Here is a 14532-nt window from a genome sequence, read left to right as displayed (position 1 = left end):
AAAAGACTAGTAGTGGAAAACTTGTGGAAAGACAGCTCAGATATTTAGCTGTGAAGTCTACGCTGGGTTAGAAAGGAAGAGATGCCTGAGGGGCCCAGTGGACGAAGAGAAAATGGAGCAATTAAGAAATTAGAGGGCGGGGGCCCGCCTGGTGGCACAGCTGTTAAGTGCGCATGTTCCGCTTCTCGGCGGCCCAGGGTTCGCTGGTTTGGATCCCAGGTTTGGACATGGCACTGCTTGGCAAAAAGCCATGCTGTGGTAGGTGTCCCACCTATAAAATAGAGGAAGATGGGAATGGATGTTAGCTCAGGGCCAGTCTTCCTCAGCAAAATGAGGAGGATTGGAAGTAGTTAGCTCAGGGCTAATCTTCCTAAAAAAAAAAAAGGAAATTAGAGGGCATTGCAAGGTTGAAGTTTGAGTATAAAAGGAAAGCTGGCAGAATAGTAGCTGCCAGTGGTCAGTGGCTGGGATTCCAGAGTTTGCTGTTTCTGAGGTAGTGCAGTTCAGGGGATGACAAAGTCCAAGATGTGTCCCTGGAAGTGGGTAGTAAAAGTAGAGTTGAGGAGGAGGTGATTTGAATTAAGGAGTTCCAGGTATTTCAAGGCTAAATTGATAAATGGGTCATATACCTAAAACTTAGAATCTTCTGGAATTATGGCAGAAGTTGCGATGGGGACAGGTGCTGGGAACCAGGTTTCCAAACCCTCACTGAGAGGCTAGCCCCATGGCCGAATGGTTAAGTTCGTGCGCTCTGCTTCAGTGGCCTGGGGTTTCACCAGTTCAGATCCTGGGCGTGGACCTAGCACAGCTCATCAAGCCATGCTGAGGCGGCATCCCACATGCCACAACCAGAAGGACCTACAACTTGAATATACAACTATGTACTGGAGGGCTTTGGGGAGAAGAAGAAAAAACAAAAAAGATGATTGGCAACAGGTGTTATTTCAGAGCCAATCTGAAAAAAAAAACCCTCACTAAATAAAAGAAGAGTGCTTTAAAAAAAGCCAGGGGCTGGCCCAGTGGTGTAGTGGTTAAGTTTATGCATTCCACTTCAGTGGCCCAGGGTTCGTGGGTTCAGATCCTGGGAGTGGACCTACACACCACTCATCAAGCCATGCTATGGTGGCACCAGGAGTAAAGCCAGTGCAAAGGAGTAGAGGCAGGTGAGAGTAGGAAAGGGTGGCAAATAGGGACTTTAAAATGACCACAAGGGAGATGCATGCTTTTTGATCAGTGCCCAAAGATAACAGGGTTGATGGGCGTGGTTAGAAAGTCCTTTGGCACAAGGTGTTATGGTGCTGGGACTGGCTAAAGGTCCTATGCAGTGTTTGGTCTGGTCTTATTTCTGATATACTAATGACATGATTGGATTTAAGAGTGGAAAGGGCATTGAACCAGGGTTGAAGTTTTGACTGACAAGTACAGCAGAAGACTAGTATTTATATAAAGTGTATATATATATATATATAGGATATATCAATTATATGTGTATAAATATGTCTATATATGTATATGTTATCTGTATAATATGTGTGTATATTATATGTGTATAAATACACATATAATTGATATATTCCTGTCTATTCATTGCTGGCAAAAGCAATGAATTGGCAGCAACCTAGTGCAAACGTGTACTTTGCAGCTGTCAGGTGTGACTGGTAGATTGAAATTACTTTAGTCTCTGTTGTTTTTGTATCATTTTGCCTTACTGCCTCCAATTAGGTAGTAAAAGCAAAAGAAGAAGAGAGTTAAAAATGAGGAGAGATGGAAGAAAACTTAGTAACTAATGACACCCAGAGAAACAGAGCAAAGTAGAGTTAATCATAGTGCCAAGTACAGACAGATAAAAGGAAAGGTAAGACTTGTTAGAGAGAACTCTGTCCTCTTCAGCAATGTAGTGCAGTACAAAAGACAGAAACTGACCTAATAGAACCGGTTCAGAAGCAAGGTGTTGAATTTAAGCCCAAGGATGAAATACTTTCATCTCCAGAGGCTTTGTTTCATGGTAGCTTTCTATATGTACACAGGCAAAAAGAGTCCAGCTGTCCTTATTGTGCTTAAACCTATGAGACACTTGTTTCACAAAAGGGTAGAGGTAGGCACGCCTTTCAAAAGAGCAATAGCTTGAGAAAATGTTTCAGGGATTATATCTATTCAAAAACAGACTCTGAGAAAAAGCCACAGAATGTTTTCATTTTTCATTACCAACCTCCTCCTGCTGTGTCTTAGTTTTAAATGCCAAATCTACCTTTCAGGAAAATACATAAGCATGGTTAATTTTATTTGCTAATCAAAGAATTTTACCTTTTCCAATTAACATTGTGCCAGATAACTTTTTACTGAGAACATCTCACATGAAACAGAGTTTGGGGGCTATAATTTAGATACATGCAAGGTATGGTGTTATTTAACAGCCTTACATGACTCAGAATCTGTAAATAGCTTTAATAGCTACCCTTCTAGAAGACGCTTGTAATCACGTAAGGCAAATAGACCATTGTTCTGTCCCACTGACGTTACTCTGTGCTTGATTTTTAACATAAGTTTTGTTGGACCTTGTCTTAATCCCAGACTTAAAATCCCTTCTTTCCCCACACTAGGACCACTTGAATTCCGTCTGCATATGTCACTCTCCACAGCAGATTCTATTGTTAGATAGGAGGGAATCGAGGATATATAATTCTACAGTTTTGCATCCAGCATTGTATCACCGTTCTTACATAAAATCGCCTACCCGAGTTCTAGTGTCTGAATTTCCTTTTCTTTTGAGGAAGATCAGCCCTGAGCTAACATCTGCTGCTAATCCTCCTCTTTTTGCTGAGGAAGACTGGCCCTGAGCTAACATCTGTGCCCATCTTCCTCTGCTTTATATGTAGGATGCCTACCACAGCATGGCTTGCCACGCGGTGCCATGTCCGCACCCAGGATCTGAACTGGGGAACCCCGGTCTGTCGAAGCGGAATGTGTGCACTTAACCGCTGCGCCACCGGGCCGGCCCCTGAATTTCCTTTTTATTCTCTTGGCCTAAGTGTCAGATTTTGTAGCCTGCCTAATACTCCAGTCTTTTTAAGATTGAGGATGTGCTTTGCTTTTGCTTTTTCTCTTGCCCCCCAAGTTATTTCTGCTTCTGAACTCCAGCTTTGTATGTGGGAGCCTGCTGTTTGCTTATAGACTAACCGAGTACCAGCTTCTGCCAGTCTGAATTTCTGTATGCTTGTTGTTTCTGAATTTTCTGTAGCTGGATTCTGCCTGTTTGGATGTTCTTTTACTTCATGTTGGAATTTTGGTTTTTTTTTTGGCTGGGTACAGTGTACTTTATTGATGGTACATGACAAGGTAGGGCTCCCCAAGCCCCTCCCCTTCTTCAGGGGGTCTGAGATGGAAACTGTGGAGGTCAGGAGACTCTCAATATGTTAGGGGGTCAAGTTGGGGCAAGCATTCCCAGCAGCTGAGGGCCTTTCTCCTTCTCTTGCTGGATGATTGGTGGTCCAGGGGGCTCTTACTCCTTGGAGGCCATGTGGGCCATAAGGTCCACCACCCTATTGCTGTAGCCAAATTCATTGTCATACCAGGAAATGAGCTTGACAAAGTGGTCGTTGAAGGCAATGCCAGCCCCAGCATCGTAGGTGGAAGAGTGGGTGTCACTGTTAAAATCGCAGGAGACAACCTGGTCCTCAGTGTAGCCCAGGATGCCCTTGAGGGGGCCCTCCGATGCCTGCTTCACCACCTTCTTGATCTCATCATATTTGGCAGCTTTCTCCAGGCGGCAGGTCAGATCCACGACTGACACGTTAGGGGTGGGGACACGGAAGGCAATGCCAGTGAGCTTCCCATTCAGCTCAGGGATGACCTTGCCCACAGCCTTGGCAGCACCAGTAGAAGCAGGGATGATATTCTGGGCAGCCCCTCGGCCATCGCGCCACAGCTTCCCAGAGGGGCCATCCACGGTCTTCTGGGTGGCAGTGATGGCATGCACTGTGGTCATGAGTCCCTCCACGATGCCAAAGTGGTCATGGATGACCTTGGCCAGGGGGGCCAAGCAATTGGTGGTGCAGGAGGCATTGCTGACAATCTTCAGGGAATTGTCATACTTCTTGTGTTTCACGCCCATCACAAACATTGGGGCATCAGCAGAAGGAGCAGAGATGATGACCCTTTTGGCTCCACCCTTCAAGTGAGCCCCAGCCTTCTCCAAGGTAGTGAAGACACCAGTGGACTCCACAACATATTCAGCACCAGCATCGCCTCATTTGATGTTGGCGGGATCTCGCTCCTGGAAGATGGTGATGGCCTTTCTGTTGATGACAAGCTTCCCGTGCTCGGCCTTGACTGTGCCATGGAACTTGCCATGGGTGGAATCATACTGAAACATGTAGACCATGTAGTTGAGGTCAATGAAGGGGTCATTGATGGCGACAATATCCACTTTGCCGGAGTTAGAAGCAGCCCTGGTGACCAGGCGCCCAATACGGCCAAATCCGTTTACTCTGACCTTCACCATCGTGTCGCGGGCACGCGGCTAGCAGTGTGGAAGGGAAGCGGCTGTCTGTCGAACGAGGAGGAGCAGAGAGCGTCATGTTGGAGTTTTTGATGCTGATTATTGACCACCTGTTACCATCTTCTCCCAACATAGCATGCAGTTCTCCTTGCCAAATTGAATTTCTTCTAATACTTTGGTTTCGGTCCATTCCCTGGCAGAAACTGTGAAGGGTTAGCCCACCACAGTTTCATACATGCTAGCAGAAGAAAGGAGACCCATGGGTCAGAGACAAAGGACTTTATTATTCAAGGCACAGCAGACAGCTTGAGCTTCATGTTCGTTCCCTTTGCCCTTCAAGTCCCATGGGGCCAATGCAGAGGGAGACTCAGGTGGATACCCTACACACAGCAGGTTTGTACCACGGCTGAGAAGGCCATGTTTACGGAACAGAGTTTTTATGAAAGGATTATAAGCAAACCTGTCTAACCTTTGCCTTGCAAGGAGATGTTATCTTTATTATACTGAGTGGCAAACAAATCTGGTCTTTGCCCGAGAGGCAGACACTATCTCTATCTTCCAAAGTTGTGTGCTATACAGACATCTTTGAAAAGAGAGTCCTACAAAAGCTGTCAGTGCATCTGACATAAGACATGCAAGAAAATAACAGACTCATGGAGAATTGTCTCCCAACAGCCCTTCGTACTTACTTACTTTCAGAACAGATCCGCCAAATCTGCCCTGCTCTGCTGCATTTTTTAGAACTCTGTTTATGGAGGTAGGACTGTTTTCATATGCTGATGCTTTTTGCCTAACTTCAGGAAGTTTAGAATCCGTATTCTAAATGACTTCTTTAATGTAATGATAATTTTGTTCAGTTGCTTGTTTGTGTGCATTTTATAGCCCATAATATTCTGTTACAGTACCTATTATGGCCTAGCTTGTCATTTTATTTAGTGTGCAATATTCTTTTCCTTCTTCCGTCCTGGGTACCAAATTTTGCTGGTTGACGTGCCTTTACCAAGGCACACTGATATTTACCTTTAGAAGCCCCTACAATGTTTTCTGTCTACACAAGATGCTGAAAGAGACAAGGACTTTCAAAGTTCTTTGAGGGACAGGTGGCTGTTACAGTTCCTATTGCCCACAGAACAGAACTGTTCTGTCTCCTGTTGGAATATGTGTTGCTCTCTACCCCCGTTGCTGTTTCTGAGCCCCACTGCTTCTGATTTCTCATAGCTCTTTTTCTGCTCCTTTCTTCACTTCTATCCACATTGCTTCTTTCTTGTCACTCCTGCCTCTTGTTGTTTCTCCCCGACTCAACTCTTGTACAGAATGTTTGGCCCTTTTGGCCATTGCCAAATGGAAAGAATGTTTAAGAATGTTTCTTTCTTAAAGGCAAGCCAATCGGTTATCATAAAATTGACAGGAGTGTTTGCGATTGTCCATGTCTCTTTTGTTCTCGCTATACACTCACTACATTAAGCACTCAGTGTGTGTTGGATGAATGAGTATTTTTGCATAATTCTTTTCACTGGCATTGCCTTATTTGGAGCATCAGGATAGACTTAATGGCTATTAGCTGCTCTGTTTAAATTTGGTGTTCAAAGTCTACTGCCCTTTAGACAGAGGTTTCATTTTTTCCCTTTCCTTTTGAAATTCAGCTATTTCTGAGTTCAGCACCATACTGAAAGTTATAAAGCAACTTTTTGGATGTTTATAGGGTACTGAACTTTAAAGAATGTAATGTTCCTTTGGATTTATATTTTATTATGTATATAAATATCATTTAAAAAGTTTACTACTTCATATTTTTTGCTATTATGCCTCCTACAGTGGTGGTTTTTTTTTTTTTTGAGGAAGATTAGTCCTGAGCCAATATCTGTCACCAATGTTCCTCTTTTTGCTGAGGAAGACTGGCCCTGAGCTAACATCCGTGCCCATCTTCCTCTACTTTATATGTGGGACATCTACCACAGCCTGGCGTGCCAAGCAGTGCCATGTCCGCACCCGGCATCCAAACCAGCGAACCCAGGGCCACCGAAGTGGAACGTGTGAACTTAACCTCTGCGCCACCGTGCCGGCCCCTACAATGGTTCTTTTAGTACTGCTCATTATAAGCTCTTCTTCCCTTAGAGTCTGGGAGAATTTTTCTGATAAAACTGTTACATTGGGGCTGGCCCAACCAGAGGCACTCACAACTAGAATATACAACTGTGTGCTGGGGGGCTTTGGGGAGAAGAAGAAGAAGAAGGAAAAAAAAGAGTGGCAACAGTTGTTAGCTCAGGTGCCAATCTTTAAAGAAAAAAAAAAAATCCCAAACAGCACTATACAGTACTGAGGAGTAAAAGTGGAGAGAGAAAGAGGGTCTCGGAGAGAGATTAAGGAAGAGAGAGAGACTGGTGGATTTTTTAAGGCAAAAAAATTTTTTGAGAGTAGTACTTTTGGTCAATGAGATGGGAAAGGAGTGAAGTGGGAGGTTTCTGGGAAAGGTTTTCTTGCTCTTAAGGAGCATATACCAGAAGATAGTATCCCATTTTCTTCTTAGGAATATTGTGCCTGAATGTGGCCCCTTAAACTCTGCAGCCATCTTACACCCATGAGGAAAACTAGCCCTAGAATGAGGTAGCCACTGAATACAGTAGAAAGAAGAAATGGAAGAAACTTGAGGCCTTAATAACATCCTTGAACTGATTGTGTTGGGCATGGTATAGTGGAGCCTTTCCCTCTGGACTTTAATGTGAGATACTTTATTTCCTTGCTTGTTTAAGCCAGTTTGAGTTGGGGTTCTCTCACTTGCGGTCAGAAACATCCTAGCTGCTAGGAGGCATTTCAGAAACGTGAACTGTTCCCACAGAATTAGCTTTTCTAGTTTGTGCAAGTTATTTTACATCTGAGTCAGGCCTAGGTCAGATGTCACGGTGGTGTCATTTTCCCTTTCACTCATGATTTACTGGCTGCTTGCATGAGTCTACTTTTGGTGTCATCATGTTTAATTTTCTAGAACTGTAAAGTATGCAGGACAATCGACTGGAAATGAAGACAAAGTGTTATTTATATCACACTTTTATATTTGTCAAAGTATTTTCTATTTCCCTTATGTTTATCATTTTTTTTAAGTTCTTGGAATTATACATAAAGAAAGAAACTTTACATTTTAAATAAATCCTTTAATTATGTACAACTCTTTATTTGAAGAGAATTTTGGAAGATTTGAACTGAAAGAGTGTATCTATTAGGATGCTTTTCTTTGCAAGTTAGAAAAAAACTCAGTGTAAACTGGCTTTACGTTAAAAGGAATTTATTGCCTTATATAACTAAAAAGATAAAGCTGTGTTGCATTTCAGATAAAGCTTGATCCAGCAGCTTAACTATATCACCAAGAGCTCAGTTTCCTTCTGCCTTTTTGTTCTTTTCGTAATTTCGTATCAGCTTTATTCTAATGCTAGTTCTTCCTATGGTGTTAAAAATGGTCAGCAACAATTTGGGCTGTGTGCTTTTGTCATTTGTATCCAGCAAAGGGAGTGTCCCCAATTTTTCATCCTCCAACTTTGGAAACAGTCACAGGCTTCATTCTGAGTAGACCAATTTAGGTCATAAACCCATCCCTGAGTCAGTCATTGTAGCACGGAGGATGGAAATATGCCTCCTGGCTTGAACCACTGATGGCTACCGTTGGAGGCCGGGGAGAGGTCAGTCGCCTTCAGATTACATGCTGATGTATGTGGAGGAGGGGCGGAGTCTAGTGCAGCTGATGATGTCCATGGTACAGGGAACAGAAAAGGAGGTAAGCCATCCCCTCTGCCAAATATAATTAGATATTAATATTGTGTTTCTGCTTCAATGTTATATTGTTTTTCTTTTCTGTTTTTGTCTCATTAGCAAATTATTTGCAACTGAAAACTATTTGGCAGCTATTAATGCATACAACTTAGCTATCAGACTAAATAATAAGATTCCAGTATTATATCTGAATCGGGCTGCTTGCCACCTAAAACTAAAAAATTTACATAAGGCCATCGAAGATTCTTCTAAGGTATGTGTATCTACTTATTTATATATGGTGCTTTAACATTGTTATCCTCCTATTTATTGGTTTAAATGATGCCTTTTGTCTGTTAAATTTAAATAATTGAGATGCAAGTATTTTAAGAATCGTCTTGCAATTACATCTTTTTACCAAAACAAAGATTTTTTTTGAATGGACAAGGAACTGGTGTTTCTTGAGACTGCAAGTTAGATGAGAAATCCCCTATCAATTGCTACTGTACTGCCTTGGTGTATCAGTTGAAGTTATAAGGAAATTAGTAAGTGGTTGTCAGTTTATTTTTATTTTATTTATTTATTTATTTATTTTTTTGAGGAAGATTAGCCCTGAGCTAACATCTGCCACCAATCCTCCTCTTTTTGGTGAGGAACCTAGCCCTGAGCTAACATCCATGCCCATCTTCCTCCACTTTATATGTGGGACGCCTGCCACAGCATGGCTTGGCAAGCAGTGCCATGTCTGCACCCTGGATCCAAACTGGTGAACCCTGGGCCGCCGAAGCATAACGTGTGCACTTAACCACTGCACCACCAGGCCAGCCCCGGTTGTCAGTTTATACTCACCCTTTTTCTTATTAAAGTTTTGCAGACTTAAGGCAAGGTAGAAGGAGGAACACTTGGTCCCACTGCTACTTGCACAGTTAAAGGATGTATCCATAATCCTTTTCCCATTACCGCACAAAATTGGGGTTCTCTTGCCCAATGTGCGTAAACAAGCCAATTAATTATGGCATCAGCCTTTGGGAAAGAAATCAGCTTTATTCTGCAAGATTGATTTGCAGAGAGACGGGGCTGTGTGCCCTCAGATCTGTCTCTCCAATTCAGGATTTGGGGCAAAATTTAAGAAGTTAGGGACAGGGGCCGGCCTGTGGTTACAAGAGTAACTTAGTATATCCTAATTCCATTACTAATATCATGTCATTATCTTAAACGTCTAGTCTTTTCTCTTTTTTCCATATCAAAATAACTTGTTTTAAAGGAAAATCACATACAAAATCTCTTATGTGGCTCCTTGAGATTGAGGATATGGAGGAAACAACCAGTCCTCATACTTTGATCTCATTAAGCTACTGAAGATCTGACAATATTTTTATAATCCAGTTTTCCTTTTACTAGCACAGTTTTGTGTACAAACAAATATTTATTGAATGAATGAATAAACGGAATCACCCAATTTGTATATAAAAGACCACAAATGCTATTTAATTATTCTTGGTAGTAAAGGTAAAGCTATATATAGGTTTCAAATGGTAAACCAAATCATAACTTTGGGGGGGCAGGGTATGAATCTCGTATAGGAACAACTGAACAATTCCTTAAACTGTTCAACATAAATATATGTATTTGATAAATTGATGTACTGACTAAGCCAAAAAATATAGGTGTGTAAGAGCTTGAGACTTGTTTTAAAATTAAGATTTTTACCATGTTTTTGCTCATGTTTAAATTAGGAGGTTATGTCTTTCTCTTCTTCTTATTTTTTGTAAGGCACTAGAATTATTGACACCACCTGTTGCAGACAATGCTAATGCAAGAATGAAGGCACATGTACGACGTGGAACAGCATTCTGTCAACTAGAATTGTATATAGAAGGTAAGAAATTGATAGAAATGTTTTTACATTCCGAGTTATACTTTTAAAAAAATGTCATTGGGATTAAGATTATGACTTTTTTAGGACTCCATTATTTTATATTTATAGGATTTAATTTATTCTTTGCAACTTAACTGACAAAAAGTGATTTTGAAATATTTTAAAAATTCATTGTTGTAGAAGGGAGTTAAAACAAGAGGTGAACAAAACTAGGAAAATGCTGTGGTATCAGACAAGTTTTCTATAGAAAGATTTATGATAAAGGATATGATTGAGTCACTTAAGATATAATGGAAATTTTTAAATGAGCTTTTTTGGTCATACACACATACACAACATACACATACATAAGCTCAGAAATAACTGATCTACCACAGTGTATAATTATTACTTATATTCATGAGACTACTAAAGTTTGTAATTCAGCCCCATGTTTATAGAAGCCGTAGCATTTATTTAATTTTTATTGTTTTTCATTTTTAATGTATTTAGGGGCTATTTGCAGTTACTCACGTTGCCCAAAAGGGCAGAATTTTGTAGTACCCAGAGTTACATCCTCAACACTCCTCTTCACACACCTTCCTACCCAGATGCCCATCAGCTTCCATTCATTCAAGGCATAAAGGCCTACGCTTTGAGGATGCCTTGCTAGAGAGCGGGCTCTAGCCTGTAAAGTTTTATTATTTCTGACTTTTTTGTAAACGTCTTTCTGTAACTTTTAGGAGATTCTTCTAACCAAAGCATCGAATTAGGTTTATGTGCCCCCTCCTTTTCTTAATATCCTATCCATTTTCATGAGGATAAAAATTATTAAGACAAGAATGAAACATTTTAAAGCATTCTTTAGAAATTATAGTATCATAGACTTTTTTGAGCTAGAAGAACACTTCATGTTAAAGATGAGAAAATGGGCCCAGCCCGATGGCACAGCGGTTAAGTGCGCACATTCCACTTTGGCGGCCTGGAGTTTGCCGGTTCGGATCCTGGGTGCGGACATGGCACCTCTTGGCATGCCATGCTGTGGTAGGCGTCCCACATATGAAGTAGAGGAAGATGAGCACAGATGTTAGCTCAGGGCCAGTCTTCCTCAGCAAAAAGAGGATTGGCAGCATTTAGCTCAGGGCTAATCTTCCGCAAAAAAAAAAAAAAAAAAAAAGATGAGAAAATGGAGGCTTGGAGAAGTTAAGTGATTTGCCTGAGGTGGCATGGCAGATCAATAGCACTTAGAACTCAGGTTTCCTTATTCCCAGAGAAATTCTTCCTATTGCTTTTTTTCCGTAAAGATTTAGATTCAGTTATATATTTTTACCAACTAGTCCACAGTGCTTCCCTTTTTAACCAGTTTTCCTCAAAGGAATTCTGTTGATGTGATAACTACGGAAAAAAGCACAAACTATAGTCTATGAGTTATATAAAATTATTTTTCTTAATCTAGAATTTCTAAATAAGATGCCATTTATTTTTCATTGAGGTGATAAAAATGTTCTTTTGATATATGAGTTTTGAGTCTGGTCATGCTGTAATGAGGTTAAGCTGTTAGCTTATTTGTACTTAAAGTAACTGCTTCTTAGTAAATCCTGAATGAAATCATTATAATTCCCAAAATTACTGAAAAATTTCTGCAATCTCAGAGTAGCTACCATATGTGTGAAGATGGGAATCTGACTTAAAACCTGGTACTTGTCCTGAACCATGGTCCTAGTGTGTGTTTTTTTTAATATTTAAAAAATATTGTCTAGATAACACAAGTATTTATAAAGTATTTATTTTACTGATCATCATTGCTGTATAAATATAGGCCTACAGGATTATGAAGCTGCACTTAAGATTGATCCATCCAACAAAATTGTACAAAATGATGCTGAGAAGATTCGGAATATAATTCAAGGAACAGAACTAAAATCTTAATGACTACTAGAAGCAACTAAGTATTGTACTAGGTATTGTTTTAAGTTTTTCAAAAATAACTGGAGGCATTTGGAATCTGTACATATTATGGCTGATGGTCCGGAATCACTTTCTCTTCAGTCCTCTAGTTCTGCAGAGGGCAAAATATAAATCTGTAGAAAGTGAAATGTTTGACTTGATGGTTTTTGAGTAAGTAAATCAAAATAAGAATAATCTACATAATTCTTTGTTTCTTCATATTAATACATAATTATATTTTTTTGTTACTGAATTCAGCTTGCCCTTATAACTAACAAAATATTTGTTGGTATAATGATTACCAGGACACTTACTGATTCGTTTTTAACAAGGTAGAAGTTTAAAATAAAAGATAAAATAAAATAAAGTGTTTATAAAGTATTTTTATTTGTATTAAATATACTATTTAATTGTCTGAATGTTTGACAGTTGATACAGAACCAGGTTTGTTTTGCCCGCTGCACGACTATGCCAATCACAGAGAAGACGCGTTTGCAAATGAGACAGGATTCAATCACAAGGCGACCAAGCAAGGAGGCTGGAGAATCAGTCTCAGATCCGCCTCCTGGAAAATGGGGACTCAGGGATATTTATGGGATAAGGGGGTGGGACAGTCTGAGGTGTGGGAATAGATGATGGGAGGTAAGGAGAAGTGAGGAAATTGATGATCTGCGCAAGTGTAGTCAAGCTTCATGCCTGTAGGACGCATGTTCACAAAATGGTGGCATTACCATGATCTCAGGGTGGAGTTTTTAGCTCCTTGACGTCACAAAGGTCACTTGCTCAGAATTTGCACAGGCCCAGTTGATGGGTTGGTGGTCTCAACTGGCCTGAACTGGACAAGGAGTCAACTCTCAGTTCCCGAAAAACTCAAGCACTCCACCTGTTACCATGGTGACCCAAGCATCAGAGATGTTATCTGTAGAGTGGGTTTTAGTAGTGCATTATCTAACTACTTTTGCCAACAAACAGCTGAGTATAATTAAAGCAAGTTTGGCCGCCAGTTTCACCTTGACCTTGGTATAATCAATACTGATGTTTTCACTTAGTTCCCAAATGCACAGAACCTTTTATTTTTTCTTTAATGCTGACCCACCCTGTTGTTTGAGGTTAGACTAGTTCACCCTGGTCAAACTGTTTGGCAAACCTTATCTTTAACTTTAGTTATAGACAGTGTTCCCCAAAACATCGACCATGTTTCATAGCACTATCTAGTGAAGATAAGTTTTCTAGGGGCATTGTTTTCTAGTACCTTCAAGTACACTAGGAAAAAAAAACAAAGGGTGAAATATTAACTTAGAATATTAGGATATTGGCATCAGATTGCACCACCATTTGTGTTGTATCACTGTGATGATGCAAGCATTAAGCAAAAACAGTACAGCTTCTCTTTTGTATATGGTAGTTGTCACAATTCTCTGATTAGAGGATTTTTAGGAAAACAAAAAGAATTTTAGGAATAAGTTTTTACAGTATTTGGTCATCTGACGTCATTCAAGTAGGTCATAAAACAGCCTCGTGGTGTTGTTTTTAATGCAAAACTTTTTTTTTTTTAAGATTATATTTTTCCTTTTTCTCCCAAAGCCCCCTGCCAGTACATAGTCGTGTATTTTCAGTTGTGGGTCCTTCTAGTTGTGGCATGTGGGATGCTGCGTCAGCATGGCTTGATTAGCAGTGCCATATCCGTGCCCAGGATTCGAAGCAGGGAAACCCTGGGCCACTGAAGTGGAGCGTGTGAACTTAACTGCTTGGCCATGGGGCCGGCCCTGAAACTTTTACTTCTATAAAGCCACTTTTGATAACTTCTGTAGCAATCCTGTCCAGTTATCAGACTTTCTGATGAGGCAGGATTGCTATTTCTTATAATCAACCCTGGTTTGTTTGTTTTCATTTTTTTTTTTTATTAATGTTATGATAGATTACAACCTTGTGAGATTTCAGTTGTACATTATTGTTAGTCATGTTGTGGGTACACCACTTCCCCCTTTGTGCCCTCCCCCCACCCCCCCTTTTCCCTGGTAACCACTGATCAGATCTCCTTGTCAATATATTAACTTCCACCTATGAGTGGAGTCATATAGAGTTCGTCTTTCTCTGACTGGCTTATTTCGCTTAACATAATATCCTCAAGGTCCATCCATGTTGCTGCGAATGGGCCAATTTTGTCTTTTTTTATGGCTGAGTAGTATTCCATTGTGTATATATACCACATCTTCTTTATCCAATCATCAGTTTCTGGGCATATAGGTTGGTTCCACGTCTTGGCTATTGTAAATAATGCTGCGATGAACATAGGGGTGCAAGGGACTCTTGGGATTTCTGATTTCAGGTTCTTAGGATAGATACCCAGTAATGGGATGGCTGGGTCATAGGGTATTTCTATTTTTAACTTTTTGAGAAATCTCCATACTGTTTTCCATAGTGGCTGTACTAGTTTGCATTCCCACCGACAGTGTATGAGGGTTCCTTTTTCTCCACAACCTCTCCA

General features: G+C 40.6%; 1 protein-coding gene and 1 pseudogene across 1 annotated transcript in view; one reads left to right on the top strand and one right to left on the bottom strand.

Annotated features, from left to right (window-relative positions):
• Positions 1 to 12388, top strand: part of DNAAF4 (dynein axonemal assembly factor 4) — a 58818-nt gene extending 46430 nt beyond the window's left edge. Inside the window, exons 9-11 of the mRNA XM_046650377.1 lie at positions 8360 to 8513; positions 10013 to 10118; positions 11917 to 12388. Coding sequence (XP_046506333.1) covers positions 8360 to 8513; positions 10013 to 10118; positions 11917 to 12026 — 370 coding nt within the window. The 3' untranslated portion in view covers positions 12027 to 12388. The remainder of the gene's footprint in view (positions 1 to 8359; positions 8514 to 10012; positions 10119 to 11916) is intronic.
• Positions 3288 to 4516, bottom strand: LOC124233219 (glyceraldehyde-3-phosphate dehydrogenase-like; annotated as a pseudogene).
• Positions 12389 to 14532: the final 2144 nt, after the last annotated feature.

Source organism: Equus quagga, chromosome 2 (genome assembly GCF_021613505.1).
Source record: "Equus quagga isolate Etosha38 chromosome 2, UCLA_HA_Equagga_1.0, whole genome shotgun sequence".
Lineage (NCBI taxonomy): Eukaryota > Metazoa > Chordata > Mammalia > Perissodactyla > Equidae > Equus > Equus quagga.
This window is presented reverse-complemented; position numbering and strand designations above follow the sequence as displayed.